The sequence below is a fragment of the Pseudocercospora fijiensis genome, assembly GCF_000340215.1.
Source record: "Pseudocercospora fijiensis CIRAD86 unplaced genomic scaffold MYCFIscaffold_2, whole genome shotgun sequence".
NCBI lineage: Eukaryota > Fungi > Ascomycota > Dothideomycetes > Mycosphaerellales > Mycosphaerellaceae > Pseudocercospora > Pseudocercospora fijiensis.
This window is the reverse complement of record NW_006921533.1, coordinates 6,051,868-6,073,800: the sequence shown is the minus strand read 5'-3', so window position 1 is coordinate 6,073,800 and position 21,933 is coordinate 6,051,868. Positions and strand designations below refer to the sequence as shown.

At 50.4% G+C, this 21,933-nt stretch overlaps 9 protein-coding genes across 9 annotated transcripts; 4 read left to right on the top strand and 5 right to left on the bottom strand.

Moving 5' to 3' along the window:
- Nucleotides 1-212: 212 nt before the first annotated feature.
- MYCFIDRAFT_108962 (glycoside hydrolase family 13 protein) lies at nt 213-2,045 on the top strand (the record flags this gene model as incomplete). Its single annotated transcript, XM_007925663.2, has 3 exons — nt 213-793; nt 908-1,621; nt 1,667-2,045. Coding segments are annotated over 3 exons (1,674 nt in total), but the record flags the coding sequence as incomplete, so codon positions are not given.
- Nucleotides 2,046-2,133: 88 nt separating this feature from the next.
- MYCFIDRAFT_130445 (uncharacterized protein) lies at nt 2,134-4,068 on the bottom strand (the record flags this gene model as incomplete). Its single annotated transcript, XM_007925662.1, has 3 exons — nt 2,134-2,193; nt 2,311-3,324; nt 3,388-4,068. 3 exons carry the CDS (start codon nt 4,066-4,068, stop codon nt 2,134-2,136), a joined length of 1,755 nt encoding a protein of 584 aa, XP_007923853.1.
- A 697-nt stretch (nt 4,069-4,765) lies between these two features.
- Nucleotides 4,766-6,306, bottom strand: MYCFIDRAFT_98106 (uncharacterized protein; the record flags this gene model as incomplete). Its single annotated transcript, XM_007925661.1, has 2 exons — nt 4,766-6,067; nt 6,130-6,306. Coding segments are annotated over 2 exons (1,479 nt in total), but the record flags the coding sequence as incomplete, so codon positions are not given.
- Nucleotides 6,307-6,725: 419 nt separating this feature from the next.
- On the top strand, nt 6,726-9,235 carry MYCFIDRAFT_86628 (uncharacterized protein). The gene is made up of 2 exons (XM_007925650.1): nt 6,726-7,219; nt 7,272-9,235. The coding sequence occupies exons 1-2, from the start codon at nt 6,836-6,838 to the stop codon at nt 8,799-8,801; spliced, it is 1,914 nt and encodes a 637-aa protein (XP_007923841.1). The 5' UTR covers nt 6,726-6,835; the 3' UTR covers nt 8,802-9,235.
- Nucleotides 9,236-13,428: 4,193 nt separating this feature from the next.
- Nucleotides 13,429-14,950, top strand: MYCFIDRAFT_210564 (uncharacterized protein). Its single transcript, XM_007925660.1, has one exon. It carries the CDS (start codon nt 13,455-13,457, stop codon nt 13,974-13,976), a length of 522 nt encoding a protein of 173 aa, XP_007923851.1. The 5' UTR covers nt 13,429-13,454; the 3' UTR covers nt 13,977-14,950.
- Nucleotides 13,429-14,950, bottom strand: MYCFIDRAFT_206888 (uncharacterized protein). Its single transcript, XM_007925659.1, has 5 exons — nt 14,685-14,950; nt 14,518-14,650; nt 14,225-14,487; nt 14,088-14,196; nt 13,429-14,059 (listed from the first exon to the last, which is right to left on the bottom strand). Exons 1-5 carry the CDS (start codon nt 14,712-14,714, stop codon nt 14,031-14,033), a joined length of 564 nt encoding a protein of 187 aa, XP_007923850.1. The 5' UTR covers nt 14,715-14,950; the 3' UTR covers nt 13,429-14,030.
- Nucleotides 14,951-17,345: 2,395 nt separating this feature from the next.
- On the top strand, nt 17,346-18,261 carry MYCFIDRAFT_120329 (uncharacterized protein; the record flags this gene model as incomplete). Its single annotated transcript, XM_007925658.1, has 2 exons — nt 17,346-17,906; nt 17,971-18,261. Coding segments are annotated over 2 exons (852 nt in total), but the record flags the coding sequence as incomplete, so codon positions are not given.
- A 724-nt stretch (nt 18,262-18,985) lies between these two features.
- MYCFIDRAFT_77522 (uncharacterized protein) lies at nt 18,986-19,543 on the bottom strand (the record flags this gene model as incomplete). Its single annotated transcript, XM_007924598.1, has 2 exons — nt 18,986-19,155; nt 19,207-19,543. 2 exons carry the CDS (start codon nt 19,541-19,543, stop codon nt 18,986-18,988), a joined length of 507 nt encoding a protein of 168 aa, XP_007922789.1.
- Nucleotides 19,544-21,048: 1,505 nt separating this feature from the next.
- MYCFIDRAFT_77523 (uncharacterized protein) lies at nt 21,049-21,684 on the bottom strand (the record flags this gene model as incomplete). The annotated part of the gene is made up of 1 exon (XM_007924599.1): nt 21,049-21,684. One exon carries the CDS (start codon nt 21,682-21,684, stop codon nt 21,049-21,051), a length of 636 nt encoding a protein of 211 aa, XP_007922790.1.
- Nucleotides 21,685-21,933: the final 249 nt, after the last annotated feature.

Here is a 21,933-nt window from a genome sequence, read left to right as displayed (position 1 = left end):
CGTAGGTTCGCGTTGATTTACTCTTTCCCTCCTCTCGCAAGCACAGCATGTCGTGGCTGAAACGCAGCATAAACAAGCTGCAAGACGAGCTCGAAGCACTGTCGACAGCAGACAGTCAGCAGGCACAGCAGAGCACACAACAGATACCACCCCCGATTCCAGATCGCCCGACGACCTTCGGCGCACCATCGACGAATGATTCGCCGTACCCGCAGCAGACGCCTGAAAACGAGCTCTCCTTCCAAGCATTCGAATGGCACACGAGATCAGAACCGCCTAAGCCGCACGAGACGCATAGTGGGAATTCGCACTGGGGAAGACTTGCACGTATCCTGCCTTCGCTAGCAGAGTTGGGAGTGACGTCTCTTTGGCTTCCACCAGGCTGCAAAGCCAACAATCCGCAGGGCAACGGCTACGACTGCTATGACCTTTGGGATCTTGGTGAGTTTGATCAAAAATGGACGAGGAGTACCAAATGGGGAAGCCGGGAAGAGCTACGCGATTTGGTCGAAACGGCCAAACAGTGTGGGAATCGAGGTGTGGAACTGATATGGGATGCGGTTCTCAACCATAAGACCGCTGGAGATGCTATAGATGAGACGTGGGCTGTTGAAGTGGACCATCAAGATCGCAGAATAGAGATATGTGATCCGAAGAAGGTCCAGGCTTGGCTGAAATATGACTTTCCCGGACGAGAAAGAGAAGGCATGAAGTACAGTCCTCTGAAATGGCGTGCGGAGCACTTTAGCGGCACGGATTGGGATCAGAGGTCGCAAAAGAATGCGATTTACAAGTTGATAGATGATCCCGCGACCTATCCGAAGCCGAACGAGAACCAGATGCCGATGCCCAGCAGACCTATGAATGGATTCAATCGACTGCAGCGATTTGCACGTGATGCAAAGAGCATTATAAAGGCACAGTATGCGCCAGCTACTCGACCAGGAAAGGGCTGGATGGAGGACGTCGACAAGACATTTGGCAACTATGACTACCTCCTCTTCTCGAACATCTACTACGCCCACCCAGAGGTCAGACAAGACGTGCTACGATGGGGTCAGTGGATGATCGAGGAGACCGGCGTAAATGGATTCCGTCTAGACGCAGCACAGCACTTCTCATGGAGCTTCACTCGCGAGTGGATCAGCAACGTACATCAAGCAAGTCGGAGGAAGTATGGGAAGGATGCTTTCATTCTCGGCGAAGTCTTATCTGGCGAAGTGGGTAGAATCCTTCGATGGCTGGATTTCGTCACGCCTGCTGGTTGCGGTCACTCCCAAGCTTGGGCATTTGACGCACCACTTTTCTACAGTTTCAGTCGGATCAGTGAAGATGTTCGCAAAGGCAGCAAGAATGCTGATCTCAGAACACTCTTGTCTGGACCTGGAGATCCTGACAAGGCTTCATTGGTATCCATACGACCATGTCAGGCTTTCACGTTTGTTACGAATCATGACACGCAGACGAATCAAAGCAGCTACACGCCTATGGATCAGGGCCTGAAGAGCTTGTTCTATGCTTTCATTTTGCTCAGACGCGAAGGAAGGCCCTGCGTATTTTGGGGCGATCTGTACGGAACTTTGGGTGACAAAAAGACCAGGCCAGAAGGACCAGCGTGTCGGTTACCAGTCGCAAGCACCTCTGGAGCCAACACATGCGACCAAAGCACATCGACACGCTGTCTTCTGCCAAGTCTCATGATCGCTCGCAAAATATGTGCGTATGGTGAGCAGAGAGATTACTTTGACTCCATGTCTTGCATCGGCTGGACTCGGTCTGGAACCCATGATCGCCCGGGATGTGTGGTGATCATGAGCATTGGCAAGCCAGATAAGTGGACGATCAAGAGAATGACTGCTGGAAGACCAGGAGAGAGATGGGTCGATGTGCTCAGTGAAAGAGAAGCACGACCTGAAGTCGTCATTGACGAGAAAGGCGAGGGAATCTTCGCTGTCAAGGGTAGAACTGTCAGCGTATACGTGAGAGGAGATTGCGAGGCTGGAAAATTCCCTGTCTTATTCAATCACGATGTGTACAGTCAATGAGATTGCGAAATTCTCCGCAGAGGCTGAGCTGAATGACAAGAGGACAACACTTTGAACCCAAATCTGGCGTCTCCTCCGTCTCCAACGTTCAGATTCTGGCATACTCCAAGAACTTCTTCGGGATATCCACAGTCTTCGCCCTCAAGTACTCGCAACAATTCTTCCCGAGCGTATCGTACGTCGAGCAGCTGTCATACCCACGATCCAAATGATCGTGCAACAAGAAGTGCACAGCGCGGACATTTGGTATCTCGAAACGATCTACCCTCAATTCCGCCTTGCCAAATTTGTGAATCTCCTCTGGACCAAGTAACTCCTTGATCTTCTCAACAGTGAGAATTGTGCGCAACCACTCCCAAAGCTCATCGTTTGGTGACGGGCGCACGAAGAAGCCGACATTGCAATCACTGGCTTTGTCACCGCTTCGACCGAGAACAATAGTACCCAGAGGGGCACGCACGGTCTCGCCAAGGGCAGAAAGCTTTGCGGGATTAGAAGTTTCGTAGGATGGCTGTTGACGCTTGTGCTTCTCGGTCAGAGTAGGAGGTGGAATATCTATGACTTTTTGTTTCCCAGCTTCGGGCTCGAAAAGGAGATGTGCTTGATGCTTCACCCAGGTTTGAGGGAGAAGTGCCGGCCAGTATTCGTAGAAAGGCTTTCCTTCGGCTTGTCGCATATCGTTGCTCAAAGTGGCGCCGGGACATGACATGAGGAAGTTGACCATGGAGATTCGAAAGAAGCCTTCGGGATTTCTCATGCTGAGGAGTTGACGATCTTTCGATTGGGCGAAGATGCGGAAGTCTACTGTGGCGATGTCCTGATTTCTTGCATCGATGGGTGAATCGCCGTTTCGCGTGAACTTTAGACAGGAGAACTTATTCAGCCTCTCCTCTCCAAGTTCATATTTGATCTGGTCTTCGGCGAACTTGCATTTCTCGTCGATGTCGAGACCACAGAGGTAGATGTGGTACTCAGCCTGCCAGCCTGCGAAGCCGGAGATTCCGACTTTTGTTGTATCTGGAGGTGGCAGCCCCTTGACTCCAGAGACGAAGACTTCATCTTCGCCAAGCTGCTCGATCTTGACTCCTTCCAGATGAGCCACGACATCAGAGTTGTAGTACAGGGGACCTTGTATTTCGTAAAGGAGCTGGCTGGTAACAGAGTCGACGGTCACACAACCGCCAGTGTTCTTCTCTTTTGTGATTGTGCAGTTTCCTCTGTAGTCAACAGCAGCGATCGGGAAGCCAACATTGACATGCTTGCCAGTTTTCAGCAAATCCTTGAAAGAAGACATATAACCTCCTGTAACGTACGCCGAGCACTCGATCAGATGGCCTGCCACAAGACTTCCGGCAAGCTCATCCAGCTGATCTCGAGACCATTCATGCCACCAAGCAGCAGCACCAATCGTTGGAGCAGCGTCGGCCACACGACCAGCGATGACGATATCAGCTCCCGCTCTCAGTGCCTCTGCGATCCCAAGCCCTCCGAGGTAACACTGCGCGCACACAATCTCTTGCTCCCAATCCTGAATCTTGCGTCCATGCATAAGCGATTCAAAAGTCTCACCCCGAGAAATCAGCTCCCGGACATTCTCAGTCTGCTCATCACCAGAAATCCAAGCAACCTTAAGATCATATCCCTTTGCTTTCACCGTCTGTTGAACAAGTTTGGCCAAAACCTCGGTATCGGATGCTCCAGCGTTGACGGCTAACTTGACGCCATTCTTGGCCAGACTGTCGATAGCCGGTTCGAAACAGTCCATGAAGTTTTCGGCGAAATATGCTGTTTCCAGCTGCTGTTCGAAAGATAGCTCGTTGAAGGTCTGAGATTTTGTGGATAGGTCTTTGATCGTGCGTTGTTTGCCGGAGCCGTGGATTGTCCTGGTCATTTCTGAGAGCCAGTCGCCGACTATGACATCCACATCTTCATTGCTGGCGAGAGAGTTGATGGCTCGAACGCGGTCGGTGAAGCCGCCGCTCGCACCGCCAATGCGCACTGGCCGCCGAGTAGAAGGTGACATTGTAGAGCTAGTAACGAAGGAGTGTCTAGAGTAATGTAACACTCACTAGGTTGAACAATGTCCTAGCTGTGAAATGCTAGCCTACAACAACCTCGCCACAAAGGAATTCACTTCTTTTGTAAAAAGTCCTGTCAGATTGAGACCGGCCATGTGTAGCGAATGACCTCGTTCCTTCATCGACCTCACCTTGGCTTGGCTCGGCAAGCCGCAAAATGGTATCCGGGGTGATCGGTACTTTGCAGCCACTCCAGTAGAGTCCTTCGCTCCGTCGGAACACGGCAATATGTACCCCAGGTGGAGATGAGGTGAGGAGATGCTCGCTCCAATGCGAAAATGCTTTGTATGCCGACCTCTTCGCCGTAGCCGATAAAGACGTTCGATGCAATGATCCTCTGTGCTCTTGGGCGCGTTTTTTTTTTGCAGTTCCTGAGAATTTTGTGCCATTAGTTAAAGGCTTCAAGCGTGTCACTGCTCATACAATAACTTATCTGGGGTCTGCAGAATCTTTCCCCGTATGGCGTCCTTGGAAGTCTGACCTGGAAGGGCATAGACCGGCATTTCCCCGAAGAAGTGCGAGTTTGGCAGTCCAACATAATGACGCCCTCAAGGCATGGTTGGCGTTGGCTCGAAAGGACTGACGCACAGGATATGTCAATATGATCTAGTCGCCCAAGCTCTATTTCAGAGATCAGCCGTCGAGTATCTGCAACATGTCCTGTACACTTCTGCACTTCTCTCGCTCCTTGCCCTTCTCCTTGCCACGTCTAAGTTCTTCTGCATCGATCCTCTCCCAGTCCTGCCAGCTGACAGAACGAATCCCCCTTTCCGCAATGGTCTTCTTCACTTCTTCTAAGCCAGCCTTTCGCGACCAGTCACCGCCTTCGTTGAAAGGCACCCCGTCTTTCCAGTCCTTCACAATGACATCTGCAGTCGTGAATGCATCGTCTAATGTGCTAGCGATAACCCCAGTGGGACCACGCTTCACCCAGCCAGCACAGTACATCCCTGGGACATGGCCTGCGGTCAGATCACCGGGGCCACGATCCGGTGACAAGATGCGTCCATAGCGATCGTTCGGTATGATGCCCTTTTTGGTGTCGAATGGAACACCAATGGCATCCATTCCAGGCAAAGCTTCGGATTCGTATCCAATAGATCTAAAGGCCAGCGTGCCTGTGATCATGGACTTTTGGCCTGTTGCTTTGACTTTCGCTGCGCGAAGTGCATACAGTGACTGCTGAGGATCGCCTGTCAAATATTCATTCAGTGGCCGAACGTATTCCATCTGCTCGAAGCCTACGGCTGCGAGATCTGGGCCATTTTTCTTGTTCGCCATGAATTCTACCGGGAAGCGTAAATAGCCCAACTGCCATGCCTTGGATGCCTTTTCGATTGGCGTCTGACTGCCCTTCTCAAGCACCTCCACGATGCGCCTCAGCTGACGAGGCAGCTTCTTACGCTCAATCTGGATGAGCTCGTCCCAGCCCTCTGGAGGGGGGACGAACCCAACGTCTTGTAGTTTCGTGAGCTCACGAAGCTCCTTGATTGTGTAAGGTGCCTGGAGTGGCCCCCTTCGCCCGATGATCTTAACGTCTCTAATCTTGCTCTTACTGAGTACCTCTACGGCATGCTCTGAGATATCCGTTTTCCTAAGCTCTTCCAGGGGCATGAGAAGGATTCGCGTAAGGTCTAAGGCGACATTGCCCTGGCCAAGCACTATGGCAGTATCGCCGGATTGCAGGTCTGGGTTCAGATGTGCATACTGAGGCAGGCCATTGTACCATCCCACGAACGCTCGTGCAGAATGTACTCCTTGTAGATGCTCGCCTGGCACGCCCAGCTTCTTGTCTTTCGAGGCTCCATACGCGAAAAGCACAGCGTCGTAGTGTGGTGCTATTGATGAGAGCGGCAAGTGCAGTGGAGCGTCACCAACCGGCACATTGCCTACGTAGCTAAAGCCAGGGTATTTCGCGACGTCCGGCAGCGTCTCTGCGCACTTCTACTTACATACATCGATCAGCCATCGTGCTGTATTTTCTCTCTCGCGCCGCTGGATCCTACTTTTGCTTCGGGATGATCGGGCGCAATGCCGAACCGAACCAGTCCATACGGCGAAGGCAGGCCCTCATACATGTCCACTCGTGCATCCGGGAGCTGCTTGAGCAATCTGTATGCAGAATAGAAGCCAGCCGGTCCGGAGCCGATGATGGCGAGTTGCAGGGGCCTGTTGCGTGAGGCGACGGTGCTGTAGTCGACCCTCTTCCTCCTCCGCTGGACGGCAGCATTGCCCCTTGCGGCGATTCGACAGCGACGGCAGACATACGCCGCAGTCCTCCCAAGCATGGCCTCGCTGGGTGAATCTTGAAAGACTGAAACGGGAGAAGAGTGACAGGAAGAAAGCACTGCGATTGCGGAGTCGGAGTCGGAGTCGTAGATGCGGCCGATTGATAAGATTGTTGCCGTGGCTACGCACGTGACGCCGAGAACAAACACAACCATGCATGATGCACATCGACCATCCCATCCCATCCCTGCTGTGCTACCGCAGCACCACTCTCTCCAGCCAGCTCTGCCAGCATTCGATCCCACTAGGGCCAAGATCTTGAGCCTTACATTCCAGAGACTATCGAGCTTCTACCATCCTTAGAAGAGTTTGAACTGGCGAGCAGTCCCTCGCACTGTCACCAGACATCTACACTGTCGTTACCACGACCATCGGTCACAGCTCGCGACCCGAGACGCCCCAGGCGGTCCTCACTGAGAGACTATGCCTGAGCAACCATACCTCTACGATCGAATCGAGGCCAGGCAGTCGCTCGCTTATCCATCCTCCGACTTCAATCCCAGGGCAGCAACACAAGCCCACTATGCTGCATTGCAAGAGCGGGCGGAGCGCCAGAAGCGCAAGGCACAGCAACAGGGGAAGCCTTTGATCAACTTCAACCAACATCCGGACAGCTACATGATTGTTGGCCAACCCCAAATCACCCACGAGCCGATGCCACCGAGTACCAAGAAGAAGGTCATCTGGGCGAGGTGGCTACAGTTCGTGCTCAGGTGCCACCAAGAGATAGGAGCGCTCGGAATATTGGTCTGCGTCATTTGCTTGAAGATGGCGAACGATGGCCCAGGCTGGATGATTCGCGTCGCGGTAAGCATGCGTAGGTCGACTTGATGAAACGGTTTACTGACAAAGTCATCAGCCAGCATGGGACTCTGTCATCACCATGTATGCCATTTACCACCTCCTGAGACCTGCCAACGGCCGGACCCCGAATAGCAGTGCAAGCTATCACTTTTTCGCCTTGTTCACGGACACCAGCTTGACACCATTCTACGTCTTCATCGCCCTGTACGCGAATCAGAATTACAACCTCCAACCAGGCACGGATGACCGGTGGACGAGCTTCTTCAGCACCGAATACGCCACGACAACAGTCATATATGTGACATTCATTGCAAGCATTGCCGTCGGAGCCTTGCACCTGGTCAGCGTTGGCCTGGACTTGTATCTGATCGTGATGTTCAGAAAGATCTCACATCTGCCGCCTGATATGAATCCTCTCGAGGATAACTTGACTGGCAGTAACCGCAGCAGATCTCAGAAGCACAAGTACAAGAACTCTGAGGCAACTCTGTCATCAGTGTCCACGGATATGTCGGAGAAGAAGGCAGGATACTTGAGTGGAAGCACGCTTAATGTCAGTGACTCAAGACCGTTCACTGCGAAGGAGCCGGATTCGAGGACAATTCCTTGGGGTCACACCAGGACGGACTCCGACAACACGTACTCACCGCATAATCCAAACTCGGCACGTCTTTCGCGCCAACAGTACGACGAGTTCTCGATCAACCAAGGACCATACTCAGCTAGGAGCTCTCGTGTGGATGTCCCCGGTGGCGCTCGCTCACGTGCTGGTACGCTCGTAAACGATGGTGACCACGGGAAAGTTGTCGACTATGGCAATATCCCCGCCGTCCCCAGGTTCTCCACTCAGCCGATGAGTCGTCAAGGAAATCCCGACCGCCATGCATCAGCTCCATCGAAGGATCTGGTCAAGTCTCAGCAGAAGGACAGCTTGCTGAACGACAATTGGTATGTGTTGGAGGAGGACAGTACATCAGACCTAGGAGCACCACGCCGCAAGAACAACCGTGGCCATAACCGCGAGCCAACACTCCCAAATGTCAAACTTCCTCCTCTGCAGAAGCATGACTCGTTCGTCACGGATGCCCACGCACAACCGCAGCCGTTGAAGATGAATCCTCCGACACCAACCACTTCAGTTCACGACTTAGCCGGCCCGGACACGCATTCCGACTACCAGCTGATCGAGACTGGTGTCGCTCGGACTGCGACTGTTCAATCCCATGCGACTGCAACCTCGTCCGTCTACTCGGAATCCGCACCATCGCTGAAGACAACGATGAGTGCCAGTCCAAAGCGCAAGCAATATGGCGATCTTGCTTCGGCGACCAGTGGCATTCGCGGTAACAGCCCTGGCAATCTTCCAAATTTCGACGGCAGCGCAGTACGAGGAATGTACGGCTATCCGACACCACAGAACTCAAGATCGCCTAGTCCACCAAAACACCAGCAAACACGCGTTATCTCGCGAACTGGTGCTGACATCGCTGATGCCAATCTCTATGCTTCAGAGCAGCAGACTGGTCTGAGAGGTCGACGGGAGGCGTCAGGCAAGATTGCTGAGGAAGGGAGGGGCGGATGGTAGGCCATTCTCCACCCCAAAAATCGCCCTCAGAGTCGAAGCAGAAAATATGGACTAGACGTACCAGTCCGCAGTCAGCGTGTACCAGCCGCACCGAATCGTGTTGCCCCGACATTGACGCTGGTGGTACTGATGACGCCTAAGGCGCTCTTACGATGCTCGCGAAATCGAATCATTTCCCCAATATGAAGAACCAACTTGGCACGAGTAAGCTTCGCCTGTTGAGCGAACGAAACCCTAGCGGTATTTTGCGACTCGTGACAGGGATAGTGGTGACAGGCTGGGAAACACAGGACATTGGCATTTGGCGTTGAGCGGCGAAAAGTTGATCGATTGATGACGGACGGGTTGGGTGCAAGAGACGGTCGTGCGTCGTAGCGTATCGTGATTGTAGCATACATGGTGTTGATAGTATATTTTACGATTGTGCAGGGACCAAGGAAGACTCCTGATGGGCCCAAATTTAATACCGCATGCACAGACATTTGACCCCCACGCTCGTTGCGAGGGCAACCTGCTACAGGATTTACGACATATACGTCACTTTTGACACACATTCGCGACGTTTTTGAAAACAAAGATGCTAATGGCCTCCGGCGGAAGGGGCAGTGTCTCGCGCAGAATAGCACCCCTGCGCCTCGAGCATACCTTACGGACGGGTCCCCCCTTCCTACGGTCGTACCTCCCTACGGAGGGACCCCGCCGTCCGACGGTCTCGGCTAGCGGGGGCCCCTACTATTCTTTGCCCCGGGGCGGAGCGGGATTCCGAAGAGGGGGGGGGCGACAGCGAGGTCAAATTTCCCGGCTAAAATGCCGGAAAGGGACCCCTACGCGAGATATATATACCGCGTCTACGATATATATCGTCCTACGCGTTAAAATTAGCGGTAGATAGAGGGAGGGACGGTACTTACGATAGCGAGGTTAATATAGAAGGGAGAAAGAACGCGACCGGAAGATATATATATATATACCGAGAAGTAAACAAACTATAAACAAATATCCGGTTTAGGAACGCTAGTCGTGCGGTATTAAATATGCCTCCCTTCTAATCGCTAGAGGTGCTAGGTTATTAATTGTTAGCAACGTTACTAACGTTGCTAACTATATTAATAACGTTGCTCTTGTCTACTAAGTTATTAGTAATATAAGGCTAACTAGGGCTAACTAGAGGTAGAAGGTAATACTATATTAAAGGTAATATAGCTATAGAATAAGACTACTTCTTGCTATAGATTAAGACTACTATATAGACCACTTCTTACTATAGAATAGACTACTTCTTAAGCTTAATAATGCGGCCGTTGTTAGAGCGCTTGTTGTTTAAGCGCTTCCGTACTAGTATAGTTACTATATATCTCTAGCTATTGCTAGCTGTTATTAGTATTATTGTCTTATAAGAGCGACTAACTAAATAGCGTATAGCTAACTAGAGGGTCGTATTTAGTAGAAGCCTAGCTATTAACTAGCTTAAAGAATAGTAAGTACTATAGTAGTTAACTGCTCGTTATCGCCTCGAAGAGCGCTTTATAATTAATAGGCTCGTCTTCGAAGTCGTTATCTTCTTAGTAGTAAGATAGACTATATAGATTAAATAGCTGTTTAAGGTTAGGTATATAGAGATAGCGAGGGTCGCTTAGTAGCAAGCAGTAGTTATTTATTATAGCTTCTTTAAAGGCAAGCAATGCGTCTAATTCCGCCTTCCTAATCTCTTTCTTAGTTACTAACTGTCGCTACTATATCTCTCGTAACTTAGCTTATCGTTACCGTCTTACTATCTCTTCTACTAGTCGCCTACGTAAGGCGCGGCTATTTATATAGATATAGGTATAGTCGTCGGTGCGCGTAGCAGATAGCTTCGAGCGATAGTCGTTCTATATAAAATTTATAGCGCTAAAGGCTCGCTCGGAAGGCACTAAGTTAGTAGGTGTTCTATATAGGCGGAGGGCGACTTCCGCTATAAGAGGCGCTTTACGAGTAAGGAAGTCCTAATAAGCAGTAATATTGCCGCGCTCTCGGTGCCGACTAAGCTCGTAGTAGTTGCTAATAGCGAAGAAGCGTTACGTAGAGTCTCGGAATTCGATAAATTCGTCGTTAAATCGTAGATAGCGCTCGAATATAGAAGGATCGTAGTCTTCGTAGGCAAAATAGCGCTTAAAGAAGGCAATGCAGCATTCTTCTTCGCGGTTACTAAATTCTCGAGAAACTAATAGATTGTTAATATATAACGAGTACGCTACCTAGTAGACGGGTTGTGTTTACTTAATAAACCGGAGGTCGAAGAGCGATAATAGGTCCTTCTAATAAGGCAGGCGCGCCTACTTAATCGAGCAACGCAGTTGCTACTAGCGAGGCACTATATCGCTAACCTTAGAGGTGTCGCTCTTACTAACTAGCCGTACTTCGTTAATTAGCTAAAGGAGTGTATAAAGGCTCTATAGGCGGCTCTAGAATAGAGGCGAGTTAATAGTCTTAAAGGCAGTAGAGGCGCCCTTTGCGAGGCGACTATTCGAGCCTTAGAATAGCCTATAAGCTATAACCCTCGAGCAGTCTTAAAGGGTTGTTATTACTATAAACAGGCTATGTATTATAGCATAGTATAACCTCTAGCGAGTAAGACAGGCGATAGCAAATGCCCTTAAAATAGCCTCGTTGTCCTTAGTAAAGGCCTTTAGGATATTCTAAGCCTTCTTCGACCTCTTAAATAAGGCAAGTACGTATAAAGCCTCTCGGAGCGTGTCGCTATAGAACGGCAGGTACGAGTCCTTCTAATAGTTACCCTAGTCGCTAATATATAGCTATATACTATACGAGTCGTAGAAGACGCAAATTATATGCTTAGTAAGTAGATTCTCGGCGAGTCGGTCCTAGAGTAATCTTATTATCGCGTAGGTATCGGTTTATAGGCTATTCTATCGTTTAAGGTTACTATTAATAAAGGGCGCTACCTGCTTAGTTACCTACCGCGCGAGGGTAATAGCGTTAGCGTTAGAGTTCTTTATGTCTAGTAGGTTATAGAAGAACGAGCTAGACACTATATTAGCTAACAGGTTGTAGAAACGAGTACTACCGCGGCTCTTACTCTTATTAGCGCTAAAGTTAAGGTCTCAAAGCGCATTAAACACCGCCTTAACGTCCTTCTCGACCTCTGCTCGCACCGTATCGATACAATCTACTACCTTATCGCGACTTAGAGGGTTATAATTAGTATCGAAGGTATAGAAGGCCTCGCGCTATTTAGGATAGAATCTCGCGTCTACGAGATTAAATAGCCTTCCGCTATATAATATCGCCCTCGTAATAGCTAAATTACGTACCTTCTTAGACTTAGCGACACTAAATAGCAGCGTACGTTGCTTGCGCGGCGGCGCCTCTTTATCGTTAGAATAGTAAGCCCTCTTATAGTCTAAATACTTCTAACATTTCGCTAGGTGCGCCTTCTTCCGTAATAGGCTTCCTTCTACTATCGTTCCTTTCCCGCTATCGTACTAGATATACCTTACAAATTTGCCTATATTAGCGGTATCGACTTAGGAGAAGTTAAGGTTAACTAGGTCCTTTAAACGAGGCATTTTAAAAAAGTCGGAATTATAAGATTCGTAGAATTGCTAGAAATGCGAAAATCGGAGGATTAGGTAGTCGAAACAGGTAGAAAAACAGTAGGCAATTCTCTCTTAATAATACCTCTCGAACTATCTAGTTTTAGGCTATTTAGACAATATTAGTAAACCTACTATTCTACTAACCCTAGTAGTATAGTTGCTAGGTAACCCTCTGCTAAGTAGTCGCCTAAGCAACTACTACTCGGAAGAGCTATATAAGCAATCTCTATACTAATCTATACTAAATTGAGCTTAGCTAAGTCGGAAGAGACGGATCTATAAAGGACATTAGTACCGAGATAGTTACGAAGGCACTATGCTATTGCTATAGGCTTAGTCTATTCTATACTATAAAGAGGTGAGGTCTATATAGACACCTAAGGCATGAATATTGATACTAACTGGTTATTAACGTTGTTTTGTTACTAACGTTGCTTTCCACCGACAAGTGGTTACTAACAGCACCCCTACTGATCGCGTCTCAAGGTTGGAATTGTCCGCTGACTCGTGATGTAGAGAGTACTGGGTATGGCGCAGTACAGATTATTGGAGTGTTGACGAGGTGGATGGAGAAGGTGATGCCGATCACTCGGCCGAGAAAATGCCTGCGACTTCCAACGACCAACGATGACGCTTACACTTCTACTCACACACCACCAACGATCATGACGAGGATTCTGGAGCCTTGTACACAGCCCTTCTAGACATCTTATGTGGACCTAGGCACCGTGATAATATCTGTGTCGCACGCACGCATGCCACAACTCCAGATCTTCCATGTGACACTTCCAATGGCTCGCGAAGCCTCGGCCCCAGCTCGATGTCCAGCTCGCAATAGGAGGCGTTCTGGTATTTCACTGCCTGACAGCTGTGCCACTAGACTGCATCAAACCCCGGAGATTGGTAGGTTCGCTTGGTGATATTTCGGTCACTTCAGTAGCTAGCTACTCACAATGCCTCGGAGGTTGGCATGGATCTGCGGTACGATATACAGGCAGAAACAGAAGCCAAAGAGAAAGCGAACCAGACGCTCCAAGTCGTACTTCAAGCCACGATGTTGAGACTCTCCAAGTTCAGCCAGCTCGCAGCTTCCGCCAAAGCAGCACTCACGCCCCGCGATGCAGCCTCATCACAACACAATCTCGAAACCATCAATGCCTCGGTCCAAAAACTCACGGCCACTCTGAAAGCCTACTCAGGAGGTCTCCTGGCAGCAGCAAGCATCTCCAGCGACGAAGCCAAACTCGGACGAGACATTAAGAATACCATTTGCGACGCCAATGCCAGCGAAGTTGTGAGCGAGGAAGAGGCCAGGAATATCACGGCTTACGTTCGAGATATCTTGGAGCCGAATATCGCGGCTTGCATGGCGAGCCTCAAGGAGAAGAAGGAGAAGTTGGCGGCGGCGGGTTTGCAGAGTACTGTGTCTGGCGATATGGGGGATTTGAGGAAGTTGACGAATGAGCTTGGGAAAGCGTTGGTGGCCAAGGCGCCGGAGAGTGAGCGGCCTGGTGGCGAGGAAGTGATGAAGATGATTGATGGGGACTTTGAAGAGGCTATTAAGATTTTTGTCTAGGTTTATCGATGGCGTTGCGACGCTCTGATTTATCGTCTCTGTCCGATGGACAACTTACTCCGTGTTACCATTCGCCTTAGCAGCTATGTTCGGTTTCAATCGACAAGGCACTTTCTATGCTTTTCCTCGCCTTGCCTTTGGCTTGCGGCTTGACTGTTGTGATCGTGCTTGATGTCCAGGTTTTTCGTCTCGTCGAATGCCAATCGCTGCTGTCTCCGGTCTGCTTCTTCCGGTAGGTTGCTCTGTACTTCATGAGTAGTTTCCTGATGGCTTCCATCGCGAGCTGAGATCATATCTTCAAGCAATTCCCCAGCTTCCTTGCGCTCGCCAGTCTTCGTGTCGACACACCGGTCGCCCTTTTGAATGATAGACGCTGGATCACTATCTCGAGATTTCCGCTCTGCTACGATGGGATCCGCAATTTTTGGAGGAACCACACACCTGAAGAACTCATGTGAAGCATTATGGCCATTTCCCTTGTCCCGAGCGCAGGAGAGGCACAGATCGAAGTCTTCGCATTCAGAACACGTGTATCTTGGACCTGCTATATGGGGTTTGCTCGTGCGACAGCGCTTGCCATCGCACACGATCCCGTTGTGGAACAGCTTGAGGTAGTCTCGATCGTTGGCGCTGAATACTCCATGTGCGGAGAGAGTGGTGTAGGAGAATCCGGGCTTTTCTGTCCGCAGCTGAGATGCCCTGCTCGACATCGTCGGCTTGAAATGCTTGAGCGTTCATAGGCAGAAATAAGCCACATTATCACCGACTCAGTATGCCACGGCTTGATTGCTACCCTTTGTTCTCGCCGGTTGAGTCTTTTGATTCAGCATATGCCCAGAGTGAGGGCCTTGCTGTGTTTGCTAGCATGGCGATCGTGATGCGGTTCTTCACATATTTTCCCTGCGTTTCGGCTGCATCATCTGAACGAGATGGCGCGCATTCTGCGTGATTCGTGCTCATAGCAGAGTGTGTCGATGATAACCCTGTGATGTGAACAGTAGAGCCGTGAAGTCCGGACGTGTACTCTATAGGACCGTAGACGGTTAGTGCTCATTTCTGAGTCAGCCTGTCTGTTATCGAGGAACCGCTGGCAGTGCGAGCATGCAGGCCTTGGCGCCAAGCCCGCTTGGTCTGATGGTCGACGCTGCAGCTTCACGACTCTACTGGCATCCACCACAATCCTCCCAACAAACCAGTCTCAGACCACAATCGCGTTGATCATCGTTGATTCAAACCAGAAGCACATCGAAGATGCATTCCGCGAGCGATAGCGATTACAGCGTAGAAAACTCCAACCCAAGTCAAGCGCTCCATTTAGCTTAGCATCGAGATTCGAGAGACCCAACATTCACAAGACTAGCCTCGTGGCTGAATTGGAAAACACCGTTCCCAATGGACAGTTGTGGAGGGAGAACACAAATTCCAAAGCTTGTGCGGTCACACGTGCCGCGCCTTGAGAGGAATGCACACTTACCGACGGCAACCCAAGAACTGCATGCCTTGGACATCAATCTCGATGCAAAAGGGGGGTAGGACAGGAGCTCTCCAGCTCGGTGGGCAGACAGTCAACACAGTCCTCTACCGTTATTATTAGCCAGAGAGGTGAATCGATAAAGAGCCGGCCAGCACAGGGCCAGGACTACAGGCCAGCATTGCTGTGGCGCTCTCATGGAGGTCACTGCTTAGGCGACCCACATTCTCGCCAGAGACGTCCGTTCCAGCATTCTCATTCTATCTCCTAACTCTCGTACATCTTGATTCGCGCGCTCACACCGAGAGTCCAATGGCCATGGGGTTTCCGTCCATATCTGCCAATATCATCGGTATCTTGCTTTTTCAAGTGCTAACACAGCCCGCAATCGCACAGCAGTCGCCAAATGCAGACCTCTTCCAACCAACAGCTACGCAAGCGTGGACCTTCGCTCCGACGTGTACTGCAGGTCTGACCCCGTTCAACAACGGAGATGCCAACGGAACATTCACAGATAGCTTCGGCGCTCTATGGCAGATGAATTGCGGCCAGCGAAACAGGAAGACATACTACAATAACAATGGTGGCACGAACGGACGAGGAGTCTCGGCTTGCTTTCGAGGCTGTGACAAACGTCCCGGTTGCGTAGGCTTCTACTTTGTCGGATCGGTAAACAGTAAGAAAACGCGATGATGCTCAAGGACGTCGTGATTCTGACAGTCTACAGGTGCCACAAGTGGCTCCGGCCTTTGCTACTACCAGAACCGAGAGCTCTCAAACTATGTTTTGGACGCTGGCACGACACCCAACAATCAATGGGGATCATTCTATGGCGGTGCTCACATGATAAGAGCTTCTGCGCAACAGCCTTGCCCATACTACAATGGCTCTACTTGGCAAGATTCCGCGGGCAATCTCTGGGCTGTGCGTCGTCACTTGAACGACAAAATCTCGAGCTCTAATTGACTGACAAACAGATCTATTGCCAAAGAAACGCAAACGGCGCCGTCACAATAGGTCAAGTCAATGCGGCCGATATGGCTTCCTGTTTTGCCATCTGCAATGCCGAGGAGGAGTGCACCAGCTTCGAATTCAGCTATGACAATGCAGAGCCGTCAGGTATAACCGGTGGAAATGGTGGTGTGTGCTACATGAAGGACTACGCGGACGTACCTCAGGAGAGCATTACCTTCTTCGCCACCGAAGACTTCGCGACCCGAATTACAGTCAGGTCTACGACACTAACATCAACCTCGTCTGTGGGTCGACTTCGTCGAGACAGCCAAGCAGTTAGCAGTGCTAATTTCAACAGAGTTCTTCAACGCCAGCTTCAATTTCTGCAACGGTAGGCTATTCATCACATTTCCTGTTGATTGCCATTGCTAACTAAATGTAGGTTACCTCTGCAGCTACATCAGGCGCTGCTTCCACTCCGGTGAGTATACATGTCAATTCATCGTGGACACGATCTTCATGAACAGTGCATAACACGAGAGCTGCTTTGGAGCAATACTGATGAGATGCAGACTGCAACAGCTACAGCCACAGGGCCATACCCATCCGGCTTTACTGGCGTGTGCACCACTTCTGGCGCAGTCTCACCGTCGTCCCCTGCTTGCCCCGGCGCCAATCAAACCCAGTATACCTCGCCTTGCGGCAGTGTCTATACGGTTTACTGCGGATTTGATAACTCTCCGTCATCCGTGTCGCAACAGACAGTCTCAGACCTTGCTGGCTGTATGGCTGCATGTGACGCATATACAGGATGTCAATCCGCCACTTTACAGGGCACTACTTGCTACATGAAGACGGGCTTCACTGCTCTTACGGCGAACAGCGGGCTGAGTGTTATTGTCCGAAGTATTCCACCCAATCCCAACTATGCAATCCCTCCTCTGGCGGGCACAGCCAATGCATCAACAGGCTGTGGACAGGCCCTCTGGCCAGGCTTAGTGCCGAACGGGGCGAGCGTTAACTACAGCTACACCGGCTCCGATGGCTACACCAGACAGTATCTTGTCCACATTCCTCGTTACTATTACAATAATAGGGCGTCCCCGCTTATTCTGGGCTTCCATGGTACTGGAGGAGATGCGTATTCGATCCAGAGCGACTCAAAGTTCAATGACGGGACACGGAATCCTTTTGGAATTGCTGTGTATGTCACTGGTATTGGCAACGCTTTCATTTCGAATCCCGACTACGGCCCAACAGGCTCTCAGTACAAGAACTTGGACGACATCAGCTTCGTGAGATCTCTGATTGCTTTTCTACTAGGGAGTTTCTGCATTGACACTGGTCGCATCTGGGTCACGGGCTACAGTAATGGCGGTGGTCTTGTCCAGGTGCTGGCATGCGACCCAGTCATGAGCTCTACTATATCTGTGTTCACTGGTATGTCTGCTGCCATGTACACAAATAATACCAACTCGGCTCAAGATCCTCGCACCGTCGACCCAGTCAACACACCTGTTCAGGTAAGGGTGACATTCTGATCCCAGCGAAGTTTGCTAATTATTCCAGGCTATCTGTTCACCTTCGAGAAACAATGTCGCCTACATGGAGGTGCATGGAGTGAATGATGCCACCATTAACTATTATGGTGGATTCAGACGAAACCGAGTGCTTCCCGAGATTCCACATTGGGCTACCGAATGGGCAGCTCGCCAGGGATACAGCCGTACCAACACCACCATGGCCACGGGCCCTTCTTACATTCGATACGGATTTGGAAATGCAGACAACACTGGTATCATCACGCAAATCACCATAACTGATAATTCTTGCAACCACTGTTGGGCAAACACCAGTCCGCAGCAGGTCGATGCATCTACGGAGTTTATGAACTTTTTCTACGATCAGACCAGGACTTGGGGCAACGGCACATCGCCAGTCTTTTCGACGTCATCCTCTTCTTCAACGGCTTCTCCAACCAGCAGAACATCAACAGCGACTGGGCCGGTCAGCACGCCCCTGCCATGTAAGTATCGACATCGCTCATGTGGCAAAAACATAGCCTAATAAGGATTATAGTCTGCTGGGAGATTCTGGCGTATGCTCCCGTATTCAGATGCGGCATATTTTGATGCAGAGAATGACATTTGGGCGTAATATTCGAAGCTTGAAGATAGTGTTGCAATGCAGATGAATTGGACTTCAAGTATGTGTTAGCCCAGCAGGACTTGGACGACTGCTACTTAGATCCGGCTGACATCCGTTGGAGCTTGCTACGGGGAACCCAGAAAGGTACGATATAATGTTATGGCTAATGAGGGAGACAGTAACAGCAACGGCTAGGTGCAATGACAACAGGGGTTTCGTTTCACCGTTCTTCCTGCCGAAAGCTTCGCGTCCTTCTGTGAAACGTCACGTCAAGATTCTTTGCTCAGATTCTTCCACAAAGCCGAAAGCAACAAGACTCTGGAAGCTAATTTTCGAATTGGATATAACGATTGTGGTGCTACGAAATCTAAGCTACTCCCGATCTACTCCTGCTCCCATGAAACTACCCCGAAATGCTGGCGATGGTCGAAATTCTCTAAGCGTGAGCGCTGAGAGCGTCGATAAGCTCCTGGAGAGACTCGTCGCTCAGGTTCTGGAATACAGCAGAATCGCTGCCCATAGGAATTGGGTTGCCCTCGTTGTACTTGCCAGTAATGACAGTCAGGAGCGTCATGCAGCTGGATGGAATTCCGGTGACAAGGACGTCTGTAACAAGTCAGCTTGCAAAGCATGATGATTGGTCAAGGTGTCACTCACTGCCAGTTCCGGTCCCCTGAGATTGAAATCCGACGGTGGCTGATCCAAGTTGCTGGTGGCAAGACTCGATGGCCGCTGCATTCATTTCCTGACGCTTGTTGATGCGGCTGAAGAAGTCAACCTCGCCCTCAGATCGCTTTCTCTTGCCCTTGGCGTCCGAAACAGCGCTGGCAACTGCGGCTGCTCCACCGGCGAGACCGCCGATGGCGCCGACGACACCGGACACGGTGGTCATCACCTCGACTGCTGTCAATGCTGCGAGGAATGGAGCTGGGCAGAACTGAACCATGCCCACGGCTGCGACACCGGCGACGGCGACCTGCTTTGCGGAAACCATTTTGAAGTTGTTGTTTAGGATTTGGTGAGGTTTGGGTTGTCTTGGATAGTGACGAGGCTGAAGTTGATGATGTTGGAAGCGGTAGTGAAGCTGAGTGGGCTTGTATGCTGGAGATTGTTATGATGTTGATGCTGATGATGAACGAGATTGTAGGTGTGCAGAGGACTGTTATATATCTTTGTCGGAGCGAAGAGCTGATATCATTGTGGCCCATGCCACTCCTTCCTGAACCATACCGGTGACGAAACCGTCGTTGCTGCGGTCGATAAAACCAACAACCAGCTGTGTTGTATGGAGAGTGTACGAGACGCGCTACTTCCTTCGTTATTCTGGCATTGCGCATCAATCCTGACTGGAGGCTCGGAGCAAAGAGATCATGGACACGGCTCGAATCCTATTTCCGCATCGGCGAAAACCAACACATGGATCTTCTTGGATCCACCATGGTCGGCTTGTAGACATCTGTAATTGTATCAACAGGATCGATGCTATCCTTGGCAAGGGCATGCTACCCTAGCTTACAGCGCGATCCACTTTCTTCATCAAGTCACGCTGGCGTCCCAGGCTCTGGACACACCTCAGCCTTGCGATGGATTCATCCCCATGTGCTATTCAATTCGACGCCTCAGCGAAAACGACACTTTCTCAGCCTGATCACGATACTGATGCTCGACAGCCGGTACAGCAATTTGGCAACGCTGGTGGTCTCCTGATCCGCGTCGTAATCAATGGATCCTCTGCATTCAGATTGACGCGACCGACATGGCTTCCCAGATCCGGACAGCAACTCGCTCCCACGACCCGCTGTTATTGTCTTGGGAAGGTGTCTACTACGAACGAACAAACTCTTGCAGACCAGAATCCATAGCGTGACGGCTACGACGCATAGTATCTCGCTGTGTGTGCTTCCAAGAGCAGCTCATTGTGGCAGAGCAAGATTCGAACAGACACGCATCCATCGTCCACTATAGGTGCCGCTAGGACCCGACCTAATAGCACCGGCTAGTCTGCTGAAGCACACTAGATGTAGCGCCGCAATGCCGGTGAAGTGCCGTAAGCGCCTGTGGAGAATGTCCATTATAGTGCAGACAGGGTTCGGCCTCTAACATGAAGAAACGAAAACAGCAACAAGGCTATCGGTTTTCGGAAGGATTTATCAGAATGTCGTTTGAGAGCAGTGATATCTTCAGCTTGGTCTTACTTGAGGAAGAACTTGCGGCCAACCACTGCACAAGCGGAGGCCTACTGGGAGTGGACTAATACAGCAAGGCTACGTCCAGCTTCATTGTGGCTCTCGACTTCTTGCGAGCAGATAGCGTCTGTGATCAATAGCAAAGGACTACAATTTCAGCCACCGAGATTCAGGTTCGCGAAGTCTGGTCTACCTTGTTTGTTGTGAACAACGGTAAGCCATTATCCAGCTGCTTCTCAGATAAGCACAACGCTCCATCGACGAATCGACGTGAGATACTGCCTTCAACTCTCACATCTCAATGGCTCGCCTCTCAGCGACGCCAGGACTGCGAAATTTCTATCCGAGCAAATGCCAACGCGACGAAAAGTGCCATATCAACCCCAGGCGCAATTCTCAGCCTCCACGCCGTCCTGACGGAATCACTTTTGCTCGTCAAAAGCCCAAGCTCATGATCAACAACCATCTCCAATTCCGCGACAGGCTGTCCTTGGAATTGATACAAAGTCTTCGTCCCAATCGCATTCACATCTCGAATATCGATCGTCGCATAACATTCTCCAAAATGTATCTGCGCAGTCTGGTCTCTGACATGCTGGCCATGATCCTTGATAAGACAGAGTTGCGTCCCAGTCTCGGTTTCTACGGCCAGAGTGTGGATTTTTGAATTTGGATGACGAAGTACCAGGAGTGTTCGGTCTGAGGTATCTTTCAATGTGCGTCGTACGCTGTAGGATTTAAAGGCTGCTGGGATCTCGAGTTTGAAGAGGAGTTCGCCGTGTTCGTCGGTGATGGTACATGTTGATGAGGTGAAGTATCTGGCGGGACATATGATGTTGAGGATACGTTCGCCTTCGGAAATATGGTTGCTTCCGATTGTGAGTGGCGAAGGCGGTGGTTGGAGTATTGATTGTGTTCTTGCGTGATTGTGGTCCTGCATGTCGGCCATCTTTAGCAGTATTTCTGAGAAGTGAAAAGGTGCGTTGCCAGAAAGGCGTGAGAATACAAGTTGACCTGGATCTTCGAGGGTCAAGAAGCACTTCATCTGCGCAAATAGGTCTATAAAGCAGCTGAGCCACATGGAAATTAGGATAGAATCTGAGGCAACGTCCTTGGCAACTAGGTAGTGCAGGTCGGCAGATCTTTGGCGAAACAGTGCATACACAGCCTGTCCACTTTTGAGCACTGGTCTTCTGCG

Bases quoted from the DNA above. Each gene is read 5' to 3' on its own strand.
- MYCFIDRAFT_206888 (XM_007925659.1), bottom strand. From the start codon at position 14,714: ATGAACGCTCAAGCATTTCAAGCCGACGAT. The intron at 14,651-14,684 runs GTCGAGCAGGGC...CGGACAGAAAAG, and splicing joins AAGCATTTCAAGCCGACGAT to CCCGGATTCTCCTACACCAC. The intron at 14,197-14,224 runs GTACAGAGCAAC...CGGAAGAAGCAG, and splicing joins ATCAGGAAACTACTCATGAA to ACCGGAGACAGCAGCGATTG.
- MYCFIDRAFT_210564 (XM_007925660.1), top strand. From the start codon at position 13,455: ATGTTGAGACTCTCCAAGTTCAGCCAGCTCGCAGCTTCCGCCAAAGCA.
- MYCFIDRAFT_86628 (XM_007925650.1), top strand. From the start codon at position 6,836: ATGCCTGAGCAACCATACCTCTACGATCGAATCGAGGCCAGGCAGTCG. The intron at 7,220-7,271 runs GTAAGCATGCGT...CAAAGTCATCAG, and splicing joins GCTGGATGATTCGCGTCGCG to CCAGCATGGGACTCTGTCAT.